This window comes from Anastrepha obliqua, chromosome 3 (genome assembly GCF_027943255.1).
Source record: "Anastrepha obliqua isolate idAnaObli1 chromosome 3, idAnaObli1_1.0, whole genome shotgun sequence".
NCBI classification, from domain to species: domain Eukaryota; kingdom Metazoa; phylum Arthropoda; class Insecta; order Diptera; family Tephritidae; genus Anastrepha; species Anastrepha obliqua.
This window is the reverse complement of record NC_072894.1, coordinates 86,382,882-86,405,012: the sequence shown is the minus strand read 5'-3', so window position 1 is coordinate 86,405,012 and position 22,131 is coordinate 86,382,882. Positions and strand designations below refer to the sequence as shown.

Below are 22,131 nucleotides of genomic sequence, written 5' to 3'. Positions count from 1 at the left end.
AATCCTGAGCTGCGATTTTTCACAGTTAAGACTTTTTTCTGGGGTAGCTTGAAAACGGATATGCATTTTTGGCACTTTTTAAAAGAAACCAGCCAATGTCCAACCCGTTCGCCTTCGGTTCGTCTCATAAAACTGGTATTTGGTAACTCACTATTTTCAATCCTGCCAACTCTCTTTTCTGATACTATGCAAGTATCATTAGACCGCGTTCATACGGGATAACTGTTGGTGATTCAACTCATAACTTGTAAAATATGGAAAGGCGAGAAAAGAAGAGGCATACCAGTTTGTTCGCACTTGGCCAACATGCTTTGTGCTCTTGTTCTTTTCAATCTTGTTATTAGCTGAAGACTAAAAATTTAAACAATTACAAGCAACAGAGTTGCCGTGTGACCACGGTCTTACAAAAACTCGAATCGAACACGCCTATAAATAAATTTTTGGTTGATCAACCTTAATTAATGAGATAAACTGTACTTAATTTATTTTATTTAAAACTCTACTTATACATAAACGAATTAATCTATAGAAGCTTTCGATTTGCCAACCATTTAGCGAGTTACGAATAAAACTACTCGCTTTATGCACATATACTTGGCAGCACTGAACTATTTTGTTGGCGGTAGGCAAATGAAAGAGATGCTAAGAAACTCAGTGCACATTTGGAAGTACAAAACTCGCTTAAAGACACTTCTGCTCGCATTGTTGTTGTTTGTTGTTTCGTTAGCCGACCTCAACCGAGCACAGAAGTAGTGAGTCGAAAGCAGCTGATATTTCTTATTGTTCTACAGTCATTGCGTATATACATATATACAATTATTCATTTGTAGTTATCAATAATCTGGACGATGCTGACGGATGTGCCAACAATGCCACCGAATATTCCGAATGCCACCAGAATTATGTTCTTTATTAATTTAATTTTCCATTTCCCGTAACCAGAGCCGTATTGAACACATATTTGTAGTAATGCAGGGAAAATCAAACCGAGTATTGATAAGCAAAGTGATCCAACTAACGACAAGAAGAGCGATAAATCAGGTATGGCCACAGCACAGAAAACTGAAATGTGTAAAAAAATTATTATTGATAGCAACAAAAACAATGAAAAATATAGTTTTAATATTACATGTTAGCAACACAATGCTGGCTCTTATCAGCAGTTCATATAGCACATCTCTAGAGGCATTCTTTGTGCGCTTCGAAAGATATTTGTTCCAAATAATATCAGCTGTAACATAGCCCTGCACCGCATAAGTAACCCAAGTGGTAATGGCGAAAGTAATTTTTGTGACCTGAGCTAATCTGTAGTAAAATTGATAATTAATTTAGTTTTTCATACAAGTAATATAATAATTCCAAAAATAAATATACAGGGTAATTCCCCACACCAAATGTGCTTTGAAATGGGCTTTAATAGTAGACTGTCACATACACCTTTGAAAGACGTTTTTCAGACAAGTTTTATATTGTGCCACAAATAGAATTAACTATCTCTAATTTTCCAGTCACTACAAATGGAAATTTGTATAAGACATAAAGTATAGGGTTTTCCAAACAGAGGTGTTATTTTCGTATTCAAAGAAGAATGCTATTTTTTATAATGATTGGATGTTTATTTCATTATAAAGACGTAGGTATGCCGTTCAAATAACATCAGACAAATGACCACTACGGCCACGCTTACAGGACAATATTCTTTTCATGAAATTTTCCATAGCCGAATTGCAAAGTGGCTGCCCTATGTCCTCGATTGCCTCACCAATTCCATCTTCAAGGTCTTGAATCGACCCTGGGCTGTTGGCGGAGACCTTCTCTTTCACGTGGCCTCAATGAAAAAAGTCGCAAGGTGTTAAATCACAAGAAGATAACTCGGTCCGGAAACTTTTCCCGTAAAAGATCAATGGTTTCGATGCTTGTGTGGCACGTAGCGCCGTCTTGTTGAAAATAAACGTGGTCTAGATCAATACCATCCAATTCCGGCTATAAAAAATCGTTAATCATCGCTCGATAGCGCAATCCATTCACCAATAACACCTGTTATTGGAAAACCCTATATTTAGACACTGCCGGCTGTGGATTGGCCGCTGTTAAAAAAAATTCATATCCACATTGGGAATCACATTACCATGTAAGAGGTTGTGGTATGTGTTATTTGGGAGCCAAAAATCCATTATTGCCGAGTTATAGCAGTTCTCAGTTTTTTGTACTCCTCACACTCTGATTAAAATTTAGTCATTGTGAAAAAATTTTTAAATTCTATATAAAATCTATATAAGAAAGATACGATCAAAATTGGGAGTTTTTTTCGTTAAATTCCGAACTTAATACAATTACTAAAAAATATGTAGCAAAGTCGGAACAAGACATTTTTTCTGGTTTCTTGATATAGTTATGTATGTATATTAGAATGACCTAAAAAAGAAAAAAAAATATCTTAATGCTATGATTTGTTCTATGATCAATAAATTAGTCCTTATATTTTTATTAAAAAAAATTGTAATAAAAAGGTATTTTAATAAAAAAATAAACATATGCAACTTGTTTTTATAGGAACCCTGAAATGTTGCAAATAATATTTTTTTAGTTTTGTACAACTTTTTGATATTTGTGAAAATAAATTAAAAGAGAAAACTTCTTTTCCCCACACAAATTCATTTTCGCTCTATAGATCTTACTTTTTTTAATAATCAATTTAAGTTTCGTGAAATATGTGCTTATTTATGGATACTTTTAAAACATTTGTCATTAAAAGTTTAAAAATTAAAAACCAAAATTGTTAAGTCTAAACTGATAATACAAACAAAGGGTGGTTAAATTTCAGGGGCCGATGCTGAATGTGAACCTCACCTAAACGTCAACGACCCCGTTAGACTTCTTTCTTTGGGGTTATTTGAAAGAAAAGGTGTACGTCGATAAGCCAGCAAAAATTGAAGAGCTAAAAGATGAGATAATTCGGCACATTAGCGGCATAGAACCTCAATTATGCCTCAGCGTCATCGAAAATTTGGACCATCGGATGGAGGTGTGCCGCCGAGGCCGCGGCGGCCATTTGGCCGATATTTTGTTCCATACGTAATTGAGCCATACCAATATTATCATAATAAAGAGAAATGATAATAATATCCTAAAAAAATTGTATTTTATTCAAAATCAACACCGGCTCTTGAAACTTAACCACCCTTTATTTGTATTATCAGTTTAGACTTGGTTGGCATTTTCATTTAGCGTGTAGTGTCTCGATTGTAAACTTACGGGTATCAATAACAACTTAGGCAAATATACAAAGTATTGAAACCTTTGAGGTGCCGTTCTAGTCCGCTATGCTTAAAAAGAAAACTTAGGCTAGCGACTTTAGGCCTCCTTTATTAGACTATATCACGCAGTCCAAAGAACAACGGACCAGTAAGAAAAAACGAGAAAAGGCAATGTAGGATTGTTGTAATGATAATAGATAATGTCAAGATCGTTGGATCGTGCAGCTAGCAGTCCTTAAATATATCACGTAATTCCGTGGAAGAGCTCTAGAAAGATTCAACAAGTCAACGTCATTCTATGAAGAAACATAGAGCAAAGATGTATTTTAGTATCGACATATTTTTCGTATTCAAAAAAATTTAAGAAGAAGTATGAAGAAGGCAAAGTTCTGACTTAATTTTATGTGAATTTTACACTTTGGGTTTCTTGCGGGGCTAGTTTACAATACAATTTCAGTGGAAATAATGGTAAGTATCTGAACTAAGCTGTAGGCTGCGGACATGTAAATGCCTTTAAACTCTGGCAAACAATTTGAATAAGATTTTTGATTAAAGTGAACAACACTTATACCTTTTTAAAAAGCTATTGGAAACTTGAAGTTTACTGGAACTTATCTTATCTTCAAACCACTCGAATTTATCAACGATTCCGCTAATATCAGAGTCAGAGCAGTTAGTGATCCCTTCGAGTGTCCTGCTTCTGTATGTACACACGAAAAAACGGCGAAGACATTTGCTTACTTTTTTCGTTTTAAAGCTACGCAACCACTGTTGATTTAATACCATGTAGCCTCCACCACTTGCTTGGTTAAAGTAAATTTTTCTCTTGGATACTCAAAAGAGGACAACCCAATTAGTTCTGAATTCTTGAATTCCTTGAAAGACAGGCACCGGCTCTAACCAATTCGTCAACGTTTCTCTCCACATACCATGTTTCTAAGACTCGACACCCAAATGAGTGAGAAGTCGATTAAGCTCAATATAAACTATAAAAAATAGAATTTAAAATAAGAACCTGGCCAGGCAAGGATTTATCCCAGAACTATTTTGCTTTCCCAAAAAAACACCATTTTTGTACCCCTTTGAAATTTATTCTTAGTACTCTACAAACTCTCTCAATCCCCAGTATTTCTGTCATTAAGAAGCCCTCCGAGTTTGGTAGTTGAATCGACAGTAATATCTCCTAAAGAATACCTCTACCCCTTTGCCATTTTGGCACCATCGGTGTATGTATATGGACGTGGAATCCTTATCCCATAATGTTAGAGAGGAGAGGAGCTTCAACCCCTTCATGAAGCAAACTTCTTCTGAAAGTTAATGATCATTGAATCTACGTATGCAATATCCTAACTACATATTTGAGTCTGATTGTACTTATAGAATAGGTTGCAATTTCACGAATGTGGATTTCTATGGGCGGGACAAAGTTCAGCGCGTCTATTTGACATTAGTTTGTACCAGCCATAACCCTTATATCAACTAACTTTGTATAGCTTGTGACATCTTAACTCCCCAGCTTCCAAAAAAGTACTCATTGGACGTGTAGTATATTAGGTACGCCTTCTTTACGAATTGTCAACAATTGTCTGGAGCCAGTAAAAATTTCTCAAGGAATTCAGTGATCGTAAAAGAGCAAATAAGCACGGTGAACCGGATGGTACGAAACTGAATAATAAGATTGGTCAGCGCACTCTCCGGAAGGCTCAAGCTCATTTTACCGAACCACTGAAGTGCGTTCTAAGCGGAAGTAACTCCTAAATATAAGCAGTTGCTCACTTTTGTAGCATCTATGAAGGAAGTAAACATTAAACCGAGACTTAAGTACTAATCAAGGTCATGGGCTAGCTCATGGTGCGAAAGAGACTAGTAGAAAAATGCTTTGGCATCAACTTGTAAGGTCGCGAGTTACTTCAGGCCACAGCACTTTTGCGGCAGCTGTCTGGAAGTTGAAGTGGAATCATCCCAGTACCTTTTCCTCAGCTATCCTGCTTTCGCGAGTGTAAAATTAAGGCATCTGGGTTTTCCCTGAATTTCAACAGCAGCGCAAAGTGGTTAACGCAGCCGTAAATTGTCATGACTGGGTATTTATTCTCCTTCGTCCCATTTGGTATCAGAATGGACGATTTTAATTCTCGTCTAAGTAAGTCCTCTCATCATCAAGGGCATCTACATAACCTAACCAAACCTATTGGGATTCTGCTACTACTTTATCGTCGGCATATATGTAGGTATGTACTCTACTTTTATTTCAGCACGATTTCTTCCGCGCTGTAAAGTTTTGACAATCCCAATTTTTCAACCAATAGCCCCTGTATATTATTAAAAAAAAAATTAAGAAATAAAAAAATACATCTAAAATGTTTTACAAATTAAGGCAAAATACCATTAATGCATATCTGCATACGTATCTTGTTGTTAGCAACTTACACTTCCTGTTGAGGTATGTTCAAGGTCACACTACCTAAAGCCTCTTCGCCGTACTTCCAGTAACCAAAGAAGCCTAACAGAGCATATAAAACAAGAACGATTGTTATGCCGATGTTCAATATTCCGAAGGGCTTCACAAAATTCTTCGGTTTTTCCATATTTTCCTCCAAGGCAAGAATCTATTTAAAGATATTTATAAGCGCAATTTTATTATTTTATAATCTATCACAGTTTACTAACCACTCCGACAGCTTCAATGGCAAATAATACCGTACCAAAATATATTGGTAACCTAGAAATTTCCTGAAAGGGCTTGCGTGTGGAAATCGGTGGCAAACTTTCAAAGATATAGTACAGCACAATACAGAAGCCTGAAATTGGAATATTTATACTGCGTGTAGGCCTCTACAATACACTCACCTCCCAGGAGCATTATATTGGCAACTAATGAAAAAGGTGCCAACATCTTAAGATTTCTTATGCTGTATATAAGAAAGAGTGGAATTAAAACGAAACACATATGCAATCGTACATCCAAAACAATTAGGTTTTCATCCACAACCTGCTTGATGTTCTCTGCTATGAACACCACATACACACAACAAATGCCAAAGTGATAAAAAGCTAAAAATCCATCAACAAATGGGCTGCAGTTAAAAATTATGAAATTTCTTTAAAAAATGTCCCAATAATAGTGTAGAAAACATACATACGTTGTTATTGGTACGACAAATCTAAAAGCTGGTGGACCATCCTGAAAACCAATTCTCATTGCCTCAGAAAATGTCAAATAAGGTACACGCTTACGCTTACACAGCTCATACATTGAATTTATCTGAAATTAATCGAGAGAACATTGAACTGATTTATACATAAATACACATCAAATATATTATACAAATATGGCGCAATATTAATCACCCTATCGGAAGATTTATAATTTTTGCAAATTACGACGTACGTCAATCATATTTGACACTTGTGAACTAGACAGCTGCAGTATATAGTGCCTGCCGGAGGCAAACATGGAGCGCATAAAGGTCAAAATAAATATTTCCATCACTCGAATTCATATTTTATTATTTGTTAAAAAATTTATTCAAAAACAAAATTATAATGTAATATATAAAGTGCAATTATTTCACTTGCTGCGTTGTATTTTTCTATCTGGCGATGTTGAGTATTTTCTTCCATATTAGAGAAATATGTGGAGTAGGCGTTAAATGGAGAAAATGAATAGCCCGCAGCCGAAAAAAATCCCAAAAATCAGTGAGATTTATGATCTACTTGCAACTTGCATTTTATTATACCAAAATTCATTGATCCACATATGATAATCGCAACGACGATATGAAATTAGATAGTGTACAAGACCACTTAGTTTGCCAACGGCATCATCTTATAAATACAATATGTCCTAATTCAAAAAATCTTCCACAAAGAAATGATCACTCGATTGCTCAAAAGTTTCCCCCATGGATTGTACGTCGCAATTAGTCCTGAGTGAGTTCGTAGCTTACTCCTCCTCAGTCTGAGAAGGAATTTTGCTACCAGCCAGTCAGGTCTTTTCAGGAAAAACATTGTCGCGGGCAAGTATGCAGCCGCAATTTTGATCTCCAGGTTTAGTCCCCTCTAACTATTGTTTAATGTTTAATGATGTGGCCTAAGAACGCGGGGGTAAAGGATTTGAGTTGAATGAAGAAATCATCAATGAAACAATAGCCCTTTCCCAGACACAATTGACGACTTCGATAAATGAAAGGAAAATTGATTGAAGTGTATCGAGCTAAAATGAGGGAATTTTTAAAAATTAATTTTGTTTTTGCCCAGTAGAGTATTGCCCATTTTAACTTTCAGGGACTTATCGACCAACAGTCTGATTTATAATAAAAGCTATCAGATTTTGGAGCTTATGAGAAAAGGAAAGCTTTGATAGCAGCAAAAATTACAACTTTGCAGTCAGAAAACCTTCTGTCTGACTTTCGCCTCACACAAAATCCTTTATATTACATATATAATATATAGTATGTATATCAACCCTTTTAATATACAGTTATGTGAAAAATAATAGGGGCAGTGTTTAAAGGATTTATTTTTTCTTAAACGGTAGAAAAAAGATTAATAACAAAATTTTTGCTATTCCTATAATATATATTATTTTTTTTTTTTTTTTTGCGATTTTATATGAATTTATATAGTTTAACGTGTGAAAAAAATAAGGACACTTCATGAAATCTTAAAGCTATAAATAACTTAAGTCAAACTAAATAGATATTTTAACTGGATATTGTTGCATAAAGCCTCAGTGCCATATTAGTACTTTGTTGCGGATCATTTGTTATCCAGAACAGCAGCACATCTTCTAGGCATTGAGTCGACCAAATTTTGACAAACATGTACTGGTATTGCGTTCCACGCATCCTGAATAAGATTCCAAAGCTGGTCGCAACTTGATGGACACTCTCCCCTGATTGCCCTCTTAACTTCGCTCCACAAATTTTCTATGGGGTTCAAATCAGGGGATTGTGCTGGCCATTCTAAAACATTGATTTTGTTGTCCTGGAACCACTTCTTTGTGGATTTTGCCGTATGTTTTGGGTCATTATCCTGCTGGAAGACCCATATGAGTGGCATATTTTCTTTGGCATACGGCAGCATTGTATTTTTCAAAATTTCAATGTAATCAGCCGATTTCATTATGTTCTGGATGCGATATAGAGGACCCACACCATAATAAGAGAATGACCCCCATACCATGATGCTACCACCACCGTGTTTGACCGTCTTTAAAGTATATTTTGTATTGAATTCTTGATGGATAGACCTTCTTACATGGTGGACACCTCTATCAGAAGAAAAAAAGTTTACTTTTGTTTCATCGGACCACAGAATGTTACCCCAATTTTTCTTCAGGCCAATTGATATGAGTTTTAGCAAATTGTAATCTTTGTTTTATGTTCTTTTTGGATAACAATGGCACTTTTCTCGCACTACGGGCTCTCAATTCCTCACCGATGAGTGTTTTTCGAATCGTTGATGTGTCAACGTCAATGTTTAAATCATTTTTTATTCGTTTAGATGTGATAAATGGATCTTTTTTTACGCATCGTATAATACTTATTTTTATATATTAGTAGGTGTAATTTTTGGTTTTCTACCACGGGTTTCATCCTTGGGAATCCATTTAATAGCATTTTCGACCATCGTTTTTGAAATACCGAGCATTTGTGCAATTTTTCTGTACGAATTTCCGCTTTTACTTAAATTTTTAATATTATTTCTGGTAGCGTGGTCGCAGTGTGAAATTCTACCCATATTTTCCTAAAAAGTTACAAAATTGAAATTTATTTAGCAATTAATGTGAAGCTGTGAATTTTATTTTACGCACTTACTTAAAAAAAAAACAAGTCTCTCTAATTTTTAGTATTGTATTTTTACCAAAACGAAAAACTGTCCTTATTATTTTTCACAGCAGAAATCGCGCACTTCTTAAAGAAAATAATTTGTTATCTAAACAAAAGAAAAAGACACACAAATTGTAACGGGATTTCTCAATGTCGTTTACAAGCTTTGCTATACAATTCTCTTTTAGCGCAAATTCTTTCATTTTACATGAATTCGTAAGCACAAAAAACGGTGAATACAACTGTCCTTATTATTTTTCACATAACTGTAAGTAATTACATAATTCATAAAAAGAATATCTTACCAAAATGTGCAAACAGTGAAGCGCTATCCCACCGATGATCAGTGTAAATATGGGTCCATTGATATAACCAGCATTTGCGAATGCACTTGGCATAGCCAAAACACCCGAACCTATGGAGGCCTTCAGGAAGTGTGCAAAAGTCTGCATATTTCTACAATTGAATATACAAGTATGTATGTAGTTTCAGAGCTCAATCTGTATCGTCTTTAAGCACATATTTCATTACATACGTAGTGGGTTTTTTTACTTTTCGATGTAGATGCGGATCATAGTCATCAATTTGTTTATGCGCGTTTTGTTCATTTGTCCCTTTCGTTTCCGGAAACCCATTGAAGTTAGATTCTGATTTCGATATATTTTGAGAACTGGTGCAAAATAAAAGAAGAAAATACTGATTATAAATACATAAACAAATTATGGCAAATAACTATGAACATGAAATTAAAAGATCGATATCCCGGCTGTCGGACTGCCTACTAAATAGTTAGTCTATTTATCCACGTATCCGTGGATTGGATTGAATGAAATCTGCACGCACTGCAATGTACTATAAGCTGAGCGTATGAGTGCAGAAAGGACCGCGTTAGCTTCGTTATTCGTGCGAGTTATTTAGTCCCGATGTCACAGTGGGTGGGTGAAAAATGTGCGTTCGCAATCGAAGCGTATTTCAAAAACAATGTTTTGTGCGCAAATGCTCATCGTAGATTTTGTTCACGTTATTTCATGTTTAGGTGCTGTCCCAAGTGAAGATTTGATTCGATTAGGCGTCCGAAGTTTTCGGGCAACAAGTTCGTTAGCAAACAGTTCGCGGCCGGAGCCTAGCTGGACTTCGAAAACAATTGAAAATATTGAACTCGTAGCTAGCAGTTTACATGATAATCCGCGTCAGTTCGTGCGCAAGAGAGCGGCTGCCGGCTGCCCTAGGACTTCCAAAAACTACTGCGCATGAAGGATCCTAAATGCTTTCAGTATTTCAAAATTTAAATCGCCTAACGATTACAATTTGCATAAACATTTCTGCGAGATAATAGTTGAGCGATTTCGTACGGTAGTTAGTTAGGTTTGGCAGCCACATCGCACATAGAAACAACGATGCCACTTAGACCACGAAATGGGTTCTAAAATATATAGATTATCTATATTCGTTCAGAAGTAGGATTTTAAAAATCGGTTCCGGCTTCTGGCTAGAGCTGGGCATGTGCAAAAAAGGTGTTGAATTGTTTCCAGCTCGACAGAAATCATGCGTGTAAACGCCTAATCTCTTTACATGATTTCCTATGAGACAATTTTCTGTGAGGGCCCCTACTAAGGTCCTGATTTGAAGTCTATTCAGTTTTATAATACTCTTGGAGAGACGTAAATTTAGCCTTGGCCATTTTTGCCTAGCAATTTCACAGGTGTTAACGTCAATCCATCTTTGATTTGCAGAACAGATTAATGCGTCCTTAATGAGAAGCTTACAAGTTGCGAGAGGTATCTCCATAAAATTACTTATGTCTGGCATACAGGTGCCTTCTCTTGCAAGTTGGTCTGCCCTACAGTTCCCTGGTATATCTCTGTGGCCTGGAATCCAACATAAGATTATACCTACGATATTGTTTGGCCATCTTATTTAGAGATTGGCGACAAGGTAAGACACTCCTTGATGTTGTTTGGAATGCATCCAGGGCTCGTAGGGCAGCTTGGCTGTCTGATAGAATCCAGATATCCGTTGATGATATTCTGTTTATCTTTAACCATTTTAAGGCTTCATGAATAGCGTTTATTTCCGCTTGAAAAACACTACAGTGATCCGGTAGTTTAAAGGATTCACTAATAGGAAGCTCTTCGCAAAATAACCCTGATCCTACACCGGTGTCCATTTTAGATCCGTCCGTGTAGATCTTAACGGGTGTGTTGGGTGTTGGATCTTCTTCGAACCATTCCAGTCTAGAAGGGATTTTCATTAGGAAATTCCTTTCGAAGCAAAGAATGGGAGGGTGATAATCACAGCCACTGAGTATATCCGTGTAGGAGTCTAAGATGGTTGAATGTCCATGTGTGACAGTCCTCCATTGTGAGCTCGCTTTGAGCCTTAAAGCGGAGCAGGCCGCTGAGTATTTGCAGAAAAGATCTAAGGGTTGCAGATGTAGTATAATGACGCCACATATTGCTAATTCCGCTGATCTCTGCACCTTATTCAATAAATTAGAATAGGTTTTTTTTCTGCATAGCACACCACCAGACAAGATTTCCATATAGAAGAATGGGTCTGACGACAGCAGTTTAAAGCCAATGAGCAATCTGAGGTTTAATTCCCCAGGTCTTACCTAAAGCTCTCTTACAGGCATAAAAAGCTAGGTTTGCTTTCCTGACTCTTTCTAAGACGTTTGACTTCCAAGTCAGTTTTCTATCTATGTTTAGTCCCAAGTACTTGGTTTCTTCCGAAATCACAAGAGCTTCCCGCTTGAGCATAATTGGACTTAGCTGAGGGATTTTGTGTTTCCTAGTGAACAATATGAGTTGTGTTTTGTCTGGGTTGACTCCTAGACCACACTTTGCTGCCCACCTAGAAAGTATGTCTAGAGCATTTTGTATTAGGTCTCTTAATGTAGATACAAATTTACCAGAGACATCAATAACAACATCATCGGCGTAAGTATTAACAGAAGTTTATTACAACTGCGTTCCATAAAAACGCTGAGAGGACTCCACCTTGCGGTGTACCTCTACTTACCAATCTCCTGAGCATCGATTCTCCTAATTTCGCTTCAATGATTCTGCTATTTAGCATTTTGTCAATGAAGTCTACCAAGCCCGGTTCTACAACAAGAATAGTGAGTGCCCCCCCTCAACATTTTTAAAGGCCCCTTCAATATCAAGGAAAGCGGCTAAAGTAAATTCCTGTTTGTGCAGTGAATTCTCTGCCGTGTAAATAAGGTTTTGTAGAGCTGTCCCTACCGATTTCCATTTCGTGTAGGCATGTTGTGACGTAAAGATAAGATTTCTATCTATAGATAGGCTTAAGTGAAATTCTATCAATCTCTCCAAAGTTTTCAATAGGGAAGAAGAAAGAGATATCGGTCTTAAGTCTTTTGGATGGGTATGTGAGTTTCTACCAGCTTTTGGAATGAAAACAATTTTGACTTGTCTCCACTTAAGAGTGGAGTACATGACCGTAAAGAAACCAGCCTTTGAAGATTTCTAGCAGCCAGTGTGCTAGATATCCGGCAGCCTTTTGCAGTTCCACTGGGTAAATACCATCTGGACCCGGTGATTTAAAGGGTTTGAAACTTTCAATCGCCCATAAGAGCCGATGCTCAGATATAGCGTCTATTCTGACTTCACGACAGTGTATTGTATCTTCCATGTCATGCCCAGTAATGTCTGAGCAGCCTGGAAAATGAGTGTCGGGTAAAAGTTCTGAAGACTATTCACTGGTAGTTGTGAAAGTGGCATCACTTTTTTGTAGCAGTTCTCAATTTTGAGGACTTCCCGCTAAGATCTTATGAAGTGTGGAGGTCTCAGTTGCCCCTCAACCTCTTCACAAAAGGATTTCCAAGATTGCCTTTGGGCATTTCTGATTTCCTTCTTGTACGGTAAATACTATTGTATATTTTGGAGTGACGAAACCTATTTTCATTTAAATGGAAGTGTAAATAAACAAAATTGTCGTATTGGTCACCTAAAGGAGAGAGCCCACTATTAAAACATAAGCAGCCACTTCCCAATCCTAAACTGACGGTTTGATGTGCTTCGTCAAGTAGTAGTATAGCGGGACCATATTTGTTTAAAACGTTGAGGGCAAGCAATTATAGATAGTGACTCTTACTGATGCCTGCTGAACAATTATTTACTACCAATAATGAGCGTTATTTTCCCCCTAAGAAACTGTTAAGCATTCTCGATGGCATATCTTGGCAACCCAGGTCAGCCGATCTTACCTCTATTAAATTTCTTCTGGGGGGGTGCGTCAAAAGTAAAGTTTATGAAGCAAGCCCAGTGACCATCTCAGCACTAAAAGAAAATATCATTCGCGAGGTTAATGGCATCCCGATATCACTTCCTAACGGATGACATGGACCACAGAGGCTAGATTCCAAGAGATCCGACCTAACAGTCAGCATTTTTAAAGCTCGCAAGCCATTTAGTCTCACGCTCTCGTTTCCTTTGTTTGTTTTGGTTTTGTTTCCGTTTTTTTATTCAAATAAATTAGAAGTCGAAAATACTTTTGCAAATATTTAATTCTTATATGCTGTAAAAGCGTGTAAAATTCATTTAATAACAGGATAATATTCAGATCTTAGTTCTAGAATATTAATTTCGCGTAAACGAGTATGTCCGAGTATATTTAAATTACAAATAATTGAAAGTTAAACGCAAGTAGCGCCGAGCTGTTTTGCCAGATCTTTATTCTAAAGAATGGACCCTCCAACTTTTACTACAAGGAACCGAATCAGTGTCGAGTAATGCCAGTGGATTTATTCAAACGGCTAGAACATAATATCCGAATTTTTTTTTAATTTTTTTATTGCACACATATTTATTGCACCATAGGTATTTTTATTTGTTTATTCTTACAGTGACTCATATTCGTATTAAGGCAATCTTAATTTTAGTTTTACTTCCTTCTCTCTCTTCTCCAAGCATTGCTCATAACAACTTTTTACTCGATTTACCGAAAATTTTTTGCATGCAAAATTAAAGTTTCGTTGTTGTACGATAAGAACATAAATATTCGTATAAATACATCTATTTTAGACATATTTAGAGAACTTTTAATAATAAACTGGTGCTCCATTTTCATTCATAACTTCAAAAATACGTTTTGACATTGATTTCACTAAATTTTGCAGCAAATACGGTCCAAATCTTCCCAAGCTTCCTCAATGGCCAATTTGAGCTGAAGTAAAGTCTTATACTGGTGTACTTGCGCTTTATGTTATAGAAAAAATTTTGCACGACATGCACCTCCAGAGGTTCTGGACCGGATTCAAATCGGGACTGCATGCAGACCACTTCATAAGCGGTATTTTGTGCTCTTCAAACAATTTCAAAGATTCTATAGAAACGTGAATGTCAGCGTTATCTTGTTGGGAAATGCTGTCTCCCCCCATTTTATCACCCAAAAATCAAATGACCGCATCGTCCAATAATTCCGTGGATAGAATTGATCTTGTTCGGCACACAACAAATATTATATTTGCTTTTCCTCTTGATGAATGATGATGCATGTGTTTTCGAGCGAAGTCTAAGAGCTCGTGTCTGTGATGCGATTTCGACACAGCCTTGCACATAGGACCTTTTCAGAATTAAACAGCATATTATTAAAATAATTTTGCACTTGATTGTTAAAAAAAAACTTCCTAATTATCAGTTTAACGCAAAAATTGTGTTATGTTTTTATTGACTTCAGTGTTTTCGACTTATTTATTCAGGTGCTTTTAAACGAATATGTTCTTATATTTATTATGATATATTTATTATATGTGTCACTGTATATTCAAAATCAATCTCACGTAAAAATTTGTTTCTTACATGACATTTGTATGCTCTCTGACGAAAGACCTTAATGTTAAAATGTGTATAAGGCAAAACAAATCTATTAATCTATTATTTAATATTGAATGAAATAATTACAAATTGTTTTCTGACTTATTGAAAGAAGTTGGAATGGTTACAGTGATTTAAATATAATATAAAAAAAGTGGAATAACATGTAACAAGTTAGCAGTGCTGAGAATTTAAAGCACTTATAATGCGAGCAAAAATAAAATAAAAAACAAATCGTGGCCGTTGCGTTCCAACTTACTATATTTTTATTATTGTAAAGAGATAGACATCGTGTAGCCGAATAGGTTGGTACGGGACTACAATTCGGAAGTGCCTGGGTTCGAAGCTCCTAGCATGAAACACCAAATAATAGAAAACGATTTTTCGAATTGCGGTCGTTCCTCAGCAGGCAATAGCAAACCTCCGACTGTAACATACATATTTCTGTCATGAAAAAGCTCCGCATAAAAAAACTATAGGTGTCACCATTTGTGGAAAAACAACAAGGCACACACCACAAATATGAGGAAGAACTTGGCAAGCCACCCCAACAAAAGATGTAAGCGTCTGTAAGGTTTGGCAGTACAGTAAGATTTCTCGAACCATCATGAATCGTTTTACGTCAAATCAACGCTCTCAAATATATGTATGTATGTTTAATACTTAGGTGGAACAACACATCTAAGTAGACAATGTGGGTATATGAATCCAATGTTACCATTGTGATCGATTTTGAAAATCAAACTCAGTTGATTCAGCGAAATTCATTCATTGAAATTGGGAGTCCCTCAGAAACACATAATGGCGAGCTATGCAAACGAATATTCATCTATACTCATAAAATATAAAATTAACTCAAAACGTGAAGCGACTTCTTTATTTGAAATACCGAAATGTGCTCCAGTTGCTGCCTACCCAAGATATGCTACGTCTACATTGAAAGCCGCTGCAAAAGGGTGGAGAACCTTAAATATAGTGTTTATGACATTTTAATTTTTTTAGAGCTGAAACCTGAACCATAATATGTAATTAGAAATTAATCAGAAATTGAAGGGTGGTCTCGGTTATTAAAAATAATTCAAATATCAAATGTCTAGATCATTTGCTCTTGTATGCTCTCAACTTCCTGATGGTGCTATGTGACCAGCACTGCGTATACGTAAAAAAAAATTGCTGCTGTAGCATATAAAGCTTTTGATTTAAAAAAACATGAAAATAAACAACAAAAGAGGCTTACGATCAATTTGAATTTTAACTCGTTGTAAAGGGAAAAGATCATATCTTAAATTCCGAAAACGTAACACAATGACGACCTTTCGCCCGATCTTCGTGTGCAGTAAGCAAATGTCATTCGGGTACACCACTTTGATCCAAGTTCCCGGAATAAAAAATACTGTGATTAACATTACTACTACAATTTCATTGCCAATGCCTGGCATTTGAGAAAACTTCATTGTCTTGAGTAAATATACCTATGCACGTGTTTTCGATTTTTTTACAGTTTTAAATATGGATTTGAATTTGCAATAACGGCTTTGTATTAAATTTTGGGTTAAAAAAGGATTCACTGGTGCCAAAACCATAGAAATATTGGGAAACTGTTTCGGTAATGATACTCCGTTTACAGATGCGATACAGCCGTTTACTAATGGCAGGAACGCTTCAGAAGAGATCGTGAGTCTATTGAGGATGTCGAACGTAGTGGCCGGCGACATCGAAAATTGCAATAAAATGAAGGAAAAGTTGATTAATCATCGCAAATTAACCATCAGAGAGCTGGCAGAGGGACTAGAATATTGATTATGGATCCATTCAGAACATTGTAGTTATAGATTTGGGTTGATATTGCGTTGATGTCTCCAAATACATGATTTCCAACGCTGCATCTGACCCAACATTCATCAAACGCATCAATACCGTGGACGAGATGTGCGTTTATGAGGACCACACGCCATCCATACATCAGACGACTAAGAAAGCGATGCTCACGGTTTTTAAGGATTACAACGGTATTGTATCCCATGAATTTTTGACAAAGGATTAGACATTTAAAAAGGACTCTTATTTGCGCGCAATGGAAAGAAAGAAAGGATTTGCGGGGAAACAACTCGTGGATTTTGACCAATGATAATGCGCCGTCTCACAGTGCCATCATTAACAAGAATGGAACTAATATAGTACCATCCAACAGCCATCGTCCATCCATCCTGCTCAGCTTGATATGACTCCCTGCAATTTTTTTCTATTTGTTGGTGTCAAAATGCCATTATAGTCAAAAGAAAGTAATGGAAAAATCGAAGACAGCTGTGATGGCTATACCGAAAATAAGTGGCATAAGTGCGTTACAGTTGTTTGGGAATACTTTGAAGGCGATAATATCACTTTTAAGGAATATACTTGTATTTTGAGTTTTCTGGATATAGGTATTCCGGGAACTATTTGATCATGAGACACGAAGCAAAGGTATAAAACCAATGTAAATATATCAAAATAGTATATAAGCACTAGATATAAAAAATAACTATTTTCACAACCGCCTTGACTAATTGTTTTAAAATTAATAATAATTATTATTAAAAATCGTCATTAATTCACTTCATTGAGGCCACTTATCTATCTTATCTTAATAATTTAATTCATATCCGCTTTAAAATCCAATAAAGATTAACTCGTGATTGAAAAAGTCTACTTTCAGGAACGAGAAATCTCTCCATTTTCAGCCCAATCACTTAGACCGATGAGTTTTCAATGGGAATAAGTATTTTATGATTTCCTCAGTCAATATTTATTTAAAATTTAATCAGCGCATGCCACAAATACTGGCATAACTTGTCTATGCTGTTATCTGAGTGATTTATATTGTATAATGTTTTTATCTACTTAGGTTATTGTTATATGTACCTACTAATGCTAGTAAATGGATAAAATCATTTAAAATTTTTATCTAAAGCACACGTAAGTACATACTATATGTATATCGTGCATGTCTACGCAGCAAAACATCACCAGTTCAATTATCGATAGCTTTATCAGTAATTTCGGATAAAGTTTCTTTGGGATCCTCAAATCGCCTAACCATAAGTAGATATCTGGAGCATATTAATTTAGAGTTTTGCCTACTATAGGTATAACAAAACGAACATCCTAAAGAGATTTAATTTTTCGCAAAAATTTGAAAAAAAATACAACAGGAGTCAGCAAAAACTGGGATCGGTTGGTAATATAGTGAAAAATCATTGCCCAAACTGATTGGAAGAGCGTAAGAATACGAGTACGTGTGAAATTAGTAGACACAATTAGGCAGTCAAGTCTCCTATAACGTAGCAATCGAATTTACTCTCACAATTTGGTTGAGATGGTCAAATCTTGTGTTCTATAATTTCTGGCCACCTTCTGTATTCTTTCCATCATGTTAGTCATGACAAAGGCTGTGTGGGAGAGTCCAACTTAAAGTTAAGTGAGTGTTTATACGTCTCTAGCGAGATAATATTTCACGTAATACTAGATTATATAACACATGAGCTGAAAAATCCGGGGCTAATAAAGAAAGCAGGTTCTTTTTGTTCAATATTAGGTTTAATCATCAACGTAATTTCCATCAAGATCAACACAATCATTCTAGCGCCGCTCTTACATTTCAATACCACTTTTGTAGAACGATTTATCTTTTAGCTCAACATTGGCCTCCGTTTAGGCGATAACCTCTTCATTCGAGCGAAATTTCCCACCGGCGAGCACTTTTTTATTTCTGCGAACAGCCAGTAGTCCCTGGGAGCCAAATCTGGCGAATACGGTGTATGTGCGAGCAATTCTTAGTCAAATGGCTGTCTTTTTAAGGTTAGCACTAACTGAAAAAGGGGTTAATGTAATAAAACTAGTGCCATCCATGTGTTAGGCCCGGGAATTTTAGGCCCATGTGCTATATTATGTATAATGTAAACAAAGCACTTAAATGTTATTCACTTCACAACAAAACAGTATCTAACGTGACATTGGTGGTATTTTTCACTCATTCACAAAGTAACGTGCGCGTCAAGTTGTCCTACAGTTTTATGCTAACTCCGAATGTCAGATAGTTTTATGAAAAGCTTTTTCCTGGCAGAAATACACCTAGAAATTTACCATTTCCAGCCAAGGGGCGAGCTGCAAAAATTTTAACATTAAACGACTCAATGTATGTACGTGAAAGAAGTTAATAAAAGGTTAGTTGTATTGACATTTCTCGGTATTACAAAAGCGGTTCAATAAGTACCCGTGACTGATGGCGATCCTGAGGGTAAACAAATTTCTGACTGATTGATATGGATTTGGTAACTATTCGAGTAAGACGTGTTTCGTGATTTTCGCTAAGATGAAAGAAGAGCAGTTCGGTAATTCGCTTTTTGTTTTTGGATGGGAAAAAATGCGAAGAGATAAAAGCAAAAATGGATACTGTCTATAGGAGCGCTTCGTCATTTATGCCCACAGTTAGATATTGGTTCAACGAATTTAAACGTAGGCGAACATCCGTTGAGAAGACTCCCAGCAGATGTGGTTACCGAGGAAATCATTCAAAAAGTCCACGACATGATTCTCACTGATCGACGAACGAAAGTGCGCGAAGTAACATAGGCCATAGGTGTGTCGACCGGAATGGCAATTAATATTTTACATGAAAAGTTGGCGATGAAAAAATGTTCAGCCAGATGGGTGCCGCGATTGCTCACAAGTAACAACAAGCGGATGCGACGAAAGAGTGTTTGGAGTAATTTAAGCGAGATCCGAAATCTGGATTCATCATCACACACCAGAAACTAAGCAACAATCACAACAATAGATTTCTCCCGGAGAATCTGTTCCAAAGAAGACGAAGACAGTCCCATCGGCCAGAGGGTTATATTCATCCTCATGGATTTTTTAGAAAAAGGAAGGACGATCACTGGACAATACTACAGTGGGTTAAACACGCTTTCACAAAAAACTGAAGGAGAAACGCCCGCAGGCGAAAAAGAAGGTGCTGTTTCACCGCGACAATGCACCAGTATATTCATCCGGAGTTGTCGCCGACAAGCTGCATGAATTTCGTTATGAAATGCTGCCGCACCCACCGTATTCACCCGATCTGGCTCCCTGCGACTCTTCCTTGTTCCCCAACATGAAGAAATGGCTCGCGGGAAAAAGATTTAGTTCAAACGAGGAAGTCATCGCCAAGACAGAGGCGTATTTTGGAGAGTTCCACAAATCCTATTTTTTGGAGGAGTTAAACATGGCCGGAGCGTTGGGAGAAAAATATATCTTTCTTAAAGGACACTATGTTGAAAAATATAAGTTTTTGAAAAATGGTGTCTTCATTCCTAACACGGATACTTATTCAACTCCCCTCGTAAAATATATATTTGGAAAACCACCCACTAAAAAACACTTAAATAATTTCTGAAATAATAAAAAAAAATAATATATGTAAGTGGCAATCAAAATTTGCAAGAATCCAATGTTCAGAGTTAGTTTCGATTTGTATTTGAGTAATTATCTGATTTAGTATTTACCATCAGATTTTTAAGAGCGACCTGACAGAAGTTATACAAATTTTTGTATGCATATGTTATTTGTACATATAAATAAAAATATTTAAATTAAAACAAATATTATCTTAATTTGCATAAGTATATACGGGCAGGTTCCATAATACACTTCGGAGTGAATTCAATTGAAATTTTCTGGCAATTATATTCAATCGGAAGTGAATTGCAGAATCTACCCAATAGTCTCTTTTTTTAACTTACATCATTTTTTAGTAAATTTATGCACTTATTTACGCAAATAAGTTTCTTAAACTTCTTAATGCGAAATAATATTACACGATTTTGGTATTTCAAATACTCGTTATAAAAAATTCGTTTCAAATTTCTTGTACATATTTAGTACAATGATATAATTTTTTTTTCAAGCACTTGTTTTTTAACACACTTTTGATGTTTTCCTCTCACTTAAGTAAATATTTTGTTGATGATAACTATAAGAGTGAGTATTTAATTAATTTTAAAATAAATACAAATAATTTTTAACAAGTTCCTTATCTACGTATTTAATTAAACTCTTTAGATATTTTTGGTACAAAATGAAGAAAAATTTAGTAAAAATCCTTAAGAGAAGAAATGCGTGAATATTGCGTTTAACGATCAATTTGATCAAACCAACGACAACAGACTGAAATGCGAAAGTGAATTTAAGGCGTCAATGATGCTAACAAAAGCTTTTCTGCCACTCTGCGCAAATGAAGGTAAATACTTTGTTAAGGGGCTGTACTCACAATCTGTATGCAATAGTGTTTTTATTCATAGCAATTAAAAATTTATTGTTACTTCATTATAGTTGTAGTGATAAGAAATCCCACCATTAGACTAGTAAAATGTGTAAAACCAGGTCATATACTTGTATATAAGTTGGCTCGAAGGAAAGATCTATTATTGAAATAATAAACAGCATCAATAAAATACACAACATATACCAGTACATATACACATACACACGAGTGTATATATTGTATTAACTTTGGAGATATTTGTACAATGAAGGAAGCTTACTCTGGTTCGTAGAGCACTTTTTTTCTGGTAGCGTACTTTTGTTCTACGAGTACTAATATTCTTAGAAAAACTAATATCATGCATTTTCGCTCTTAGGAGTTCTGTTGAGGAACATATTTTTAAGTACATATGTTCTTAGTCTTACCATAAATTCTGTGACAAATTTTACAATGCAGATGGGAAGAACAAATTCGCAGAAACAATTCCGTTATTTTGGCATTGTCTACACATAAATTATATTCAGTTTCGTGACAAATTTCGCTTCTTAACAAGGGGGTGGGGAGCTAAGGAAAATCACATTGTAGTGATTGCATTACATAATTGTGGTAAAAGTGCAAGTGAGATTTACGAATTGCTGAAAAAACTTAATATAATATTTCGAGAATGTTTGTTTACCGCACGATCAATCGTTTTCCCCAAACGTCTAAAGTAACTGACAGAAAAAGAAGTTTTTTCGCGTAGTTCGAACCAGTGCAGTCATACCTAAAAGCCGTTCGAGAAAGCAGAAAATCTTGTCCAGGGAAATGAATGCATCGACCAGATCCATGTCAAGACTAATTAGATATGATCTCCACAAGAAAGCCCTCCGGCGCTCAACTGATCATCTTTTGACAACTTTTAGACTCGACAGAAGCAAGCAGTT

General features: G+C 36.0%; 1 protein-coding gene across 1 annotated transcript; it reads right to left on the bottom strand.

Moving 5' to 3' along the window:
* Positions 1 to 458: 458 nt before the first annotated feature.
* On the bottom strand, positions 459 to 20,902 carry LOC129241594 (proton-coupled amino acid transporter-like protein CG1139). The gene is made up of 9 exons (XM_054878018.1): positions 20,688 to 20,902; positions 9,624 to 9,758; positions 9,394 to 9,544; positions 6,398 to 6,519; positions 6,105 to 6,331; positions 5,925 to 6,055; positions 5,685 to 5,863; positions 1,130 to 1,305; positions 459 to 1,062 (listed from the first exon to the last, which is right to left on the bottom strand). Exons 1-9 carry the CDS (start codon positions 20,690 to 20,692, stop codon positions 821 to 823), a joined length of 1,368 nt encoding a protein of 455 aa, XP_054733993.1. The 5' UTR covers positions 20,693 to 20,902; the 3' UTR covers positions 459 to 820.
* Positions 20,903 to 22,131: the final 1,229 nt, after the last annotated feature.

Bases quoted from the DNA above. Each gene is read 5' to 3' on its own strand.
- LOC129241594 (XM_054878018.1), bottom strand. The intron at 6,520-9,393 runs GTAAGATATTCT...GATTAATTTCAG, and splicing joins TTCACTGTTTGCACATTTTG to ATAAATTCAATGTATGAGCT. The intron at 6,056-6,104 runs GTGAGTGTATTG...TTCCAATTTCAG, and splicing joins CAATATAATGCTCCTGGGAG to GCTTCTGTATTGTGCTGTAC.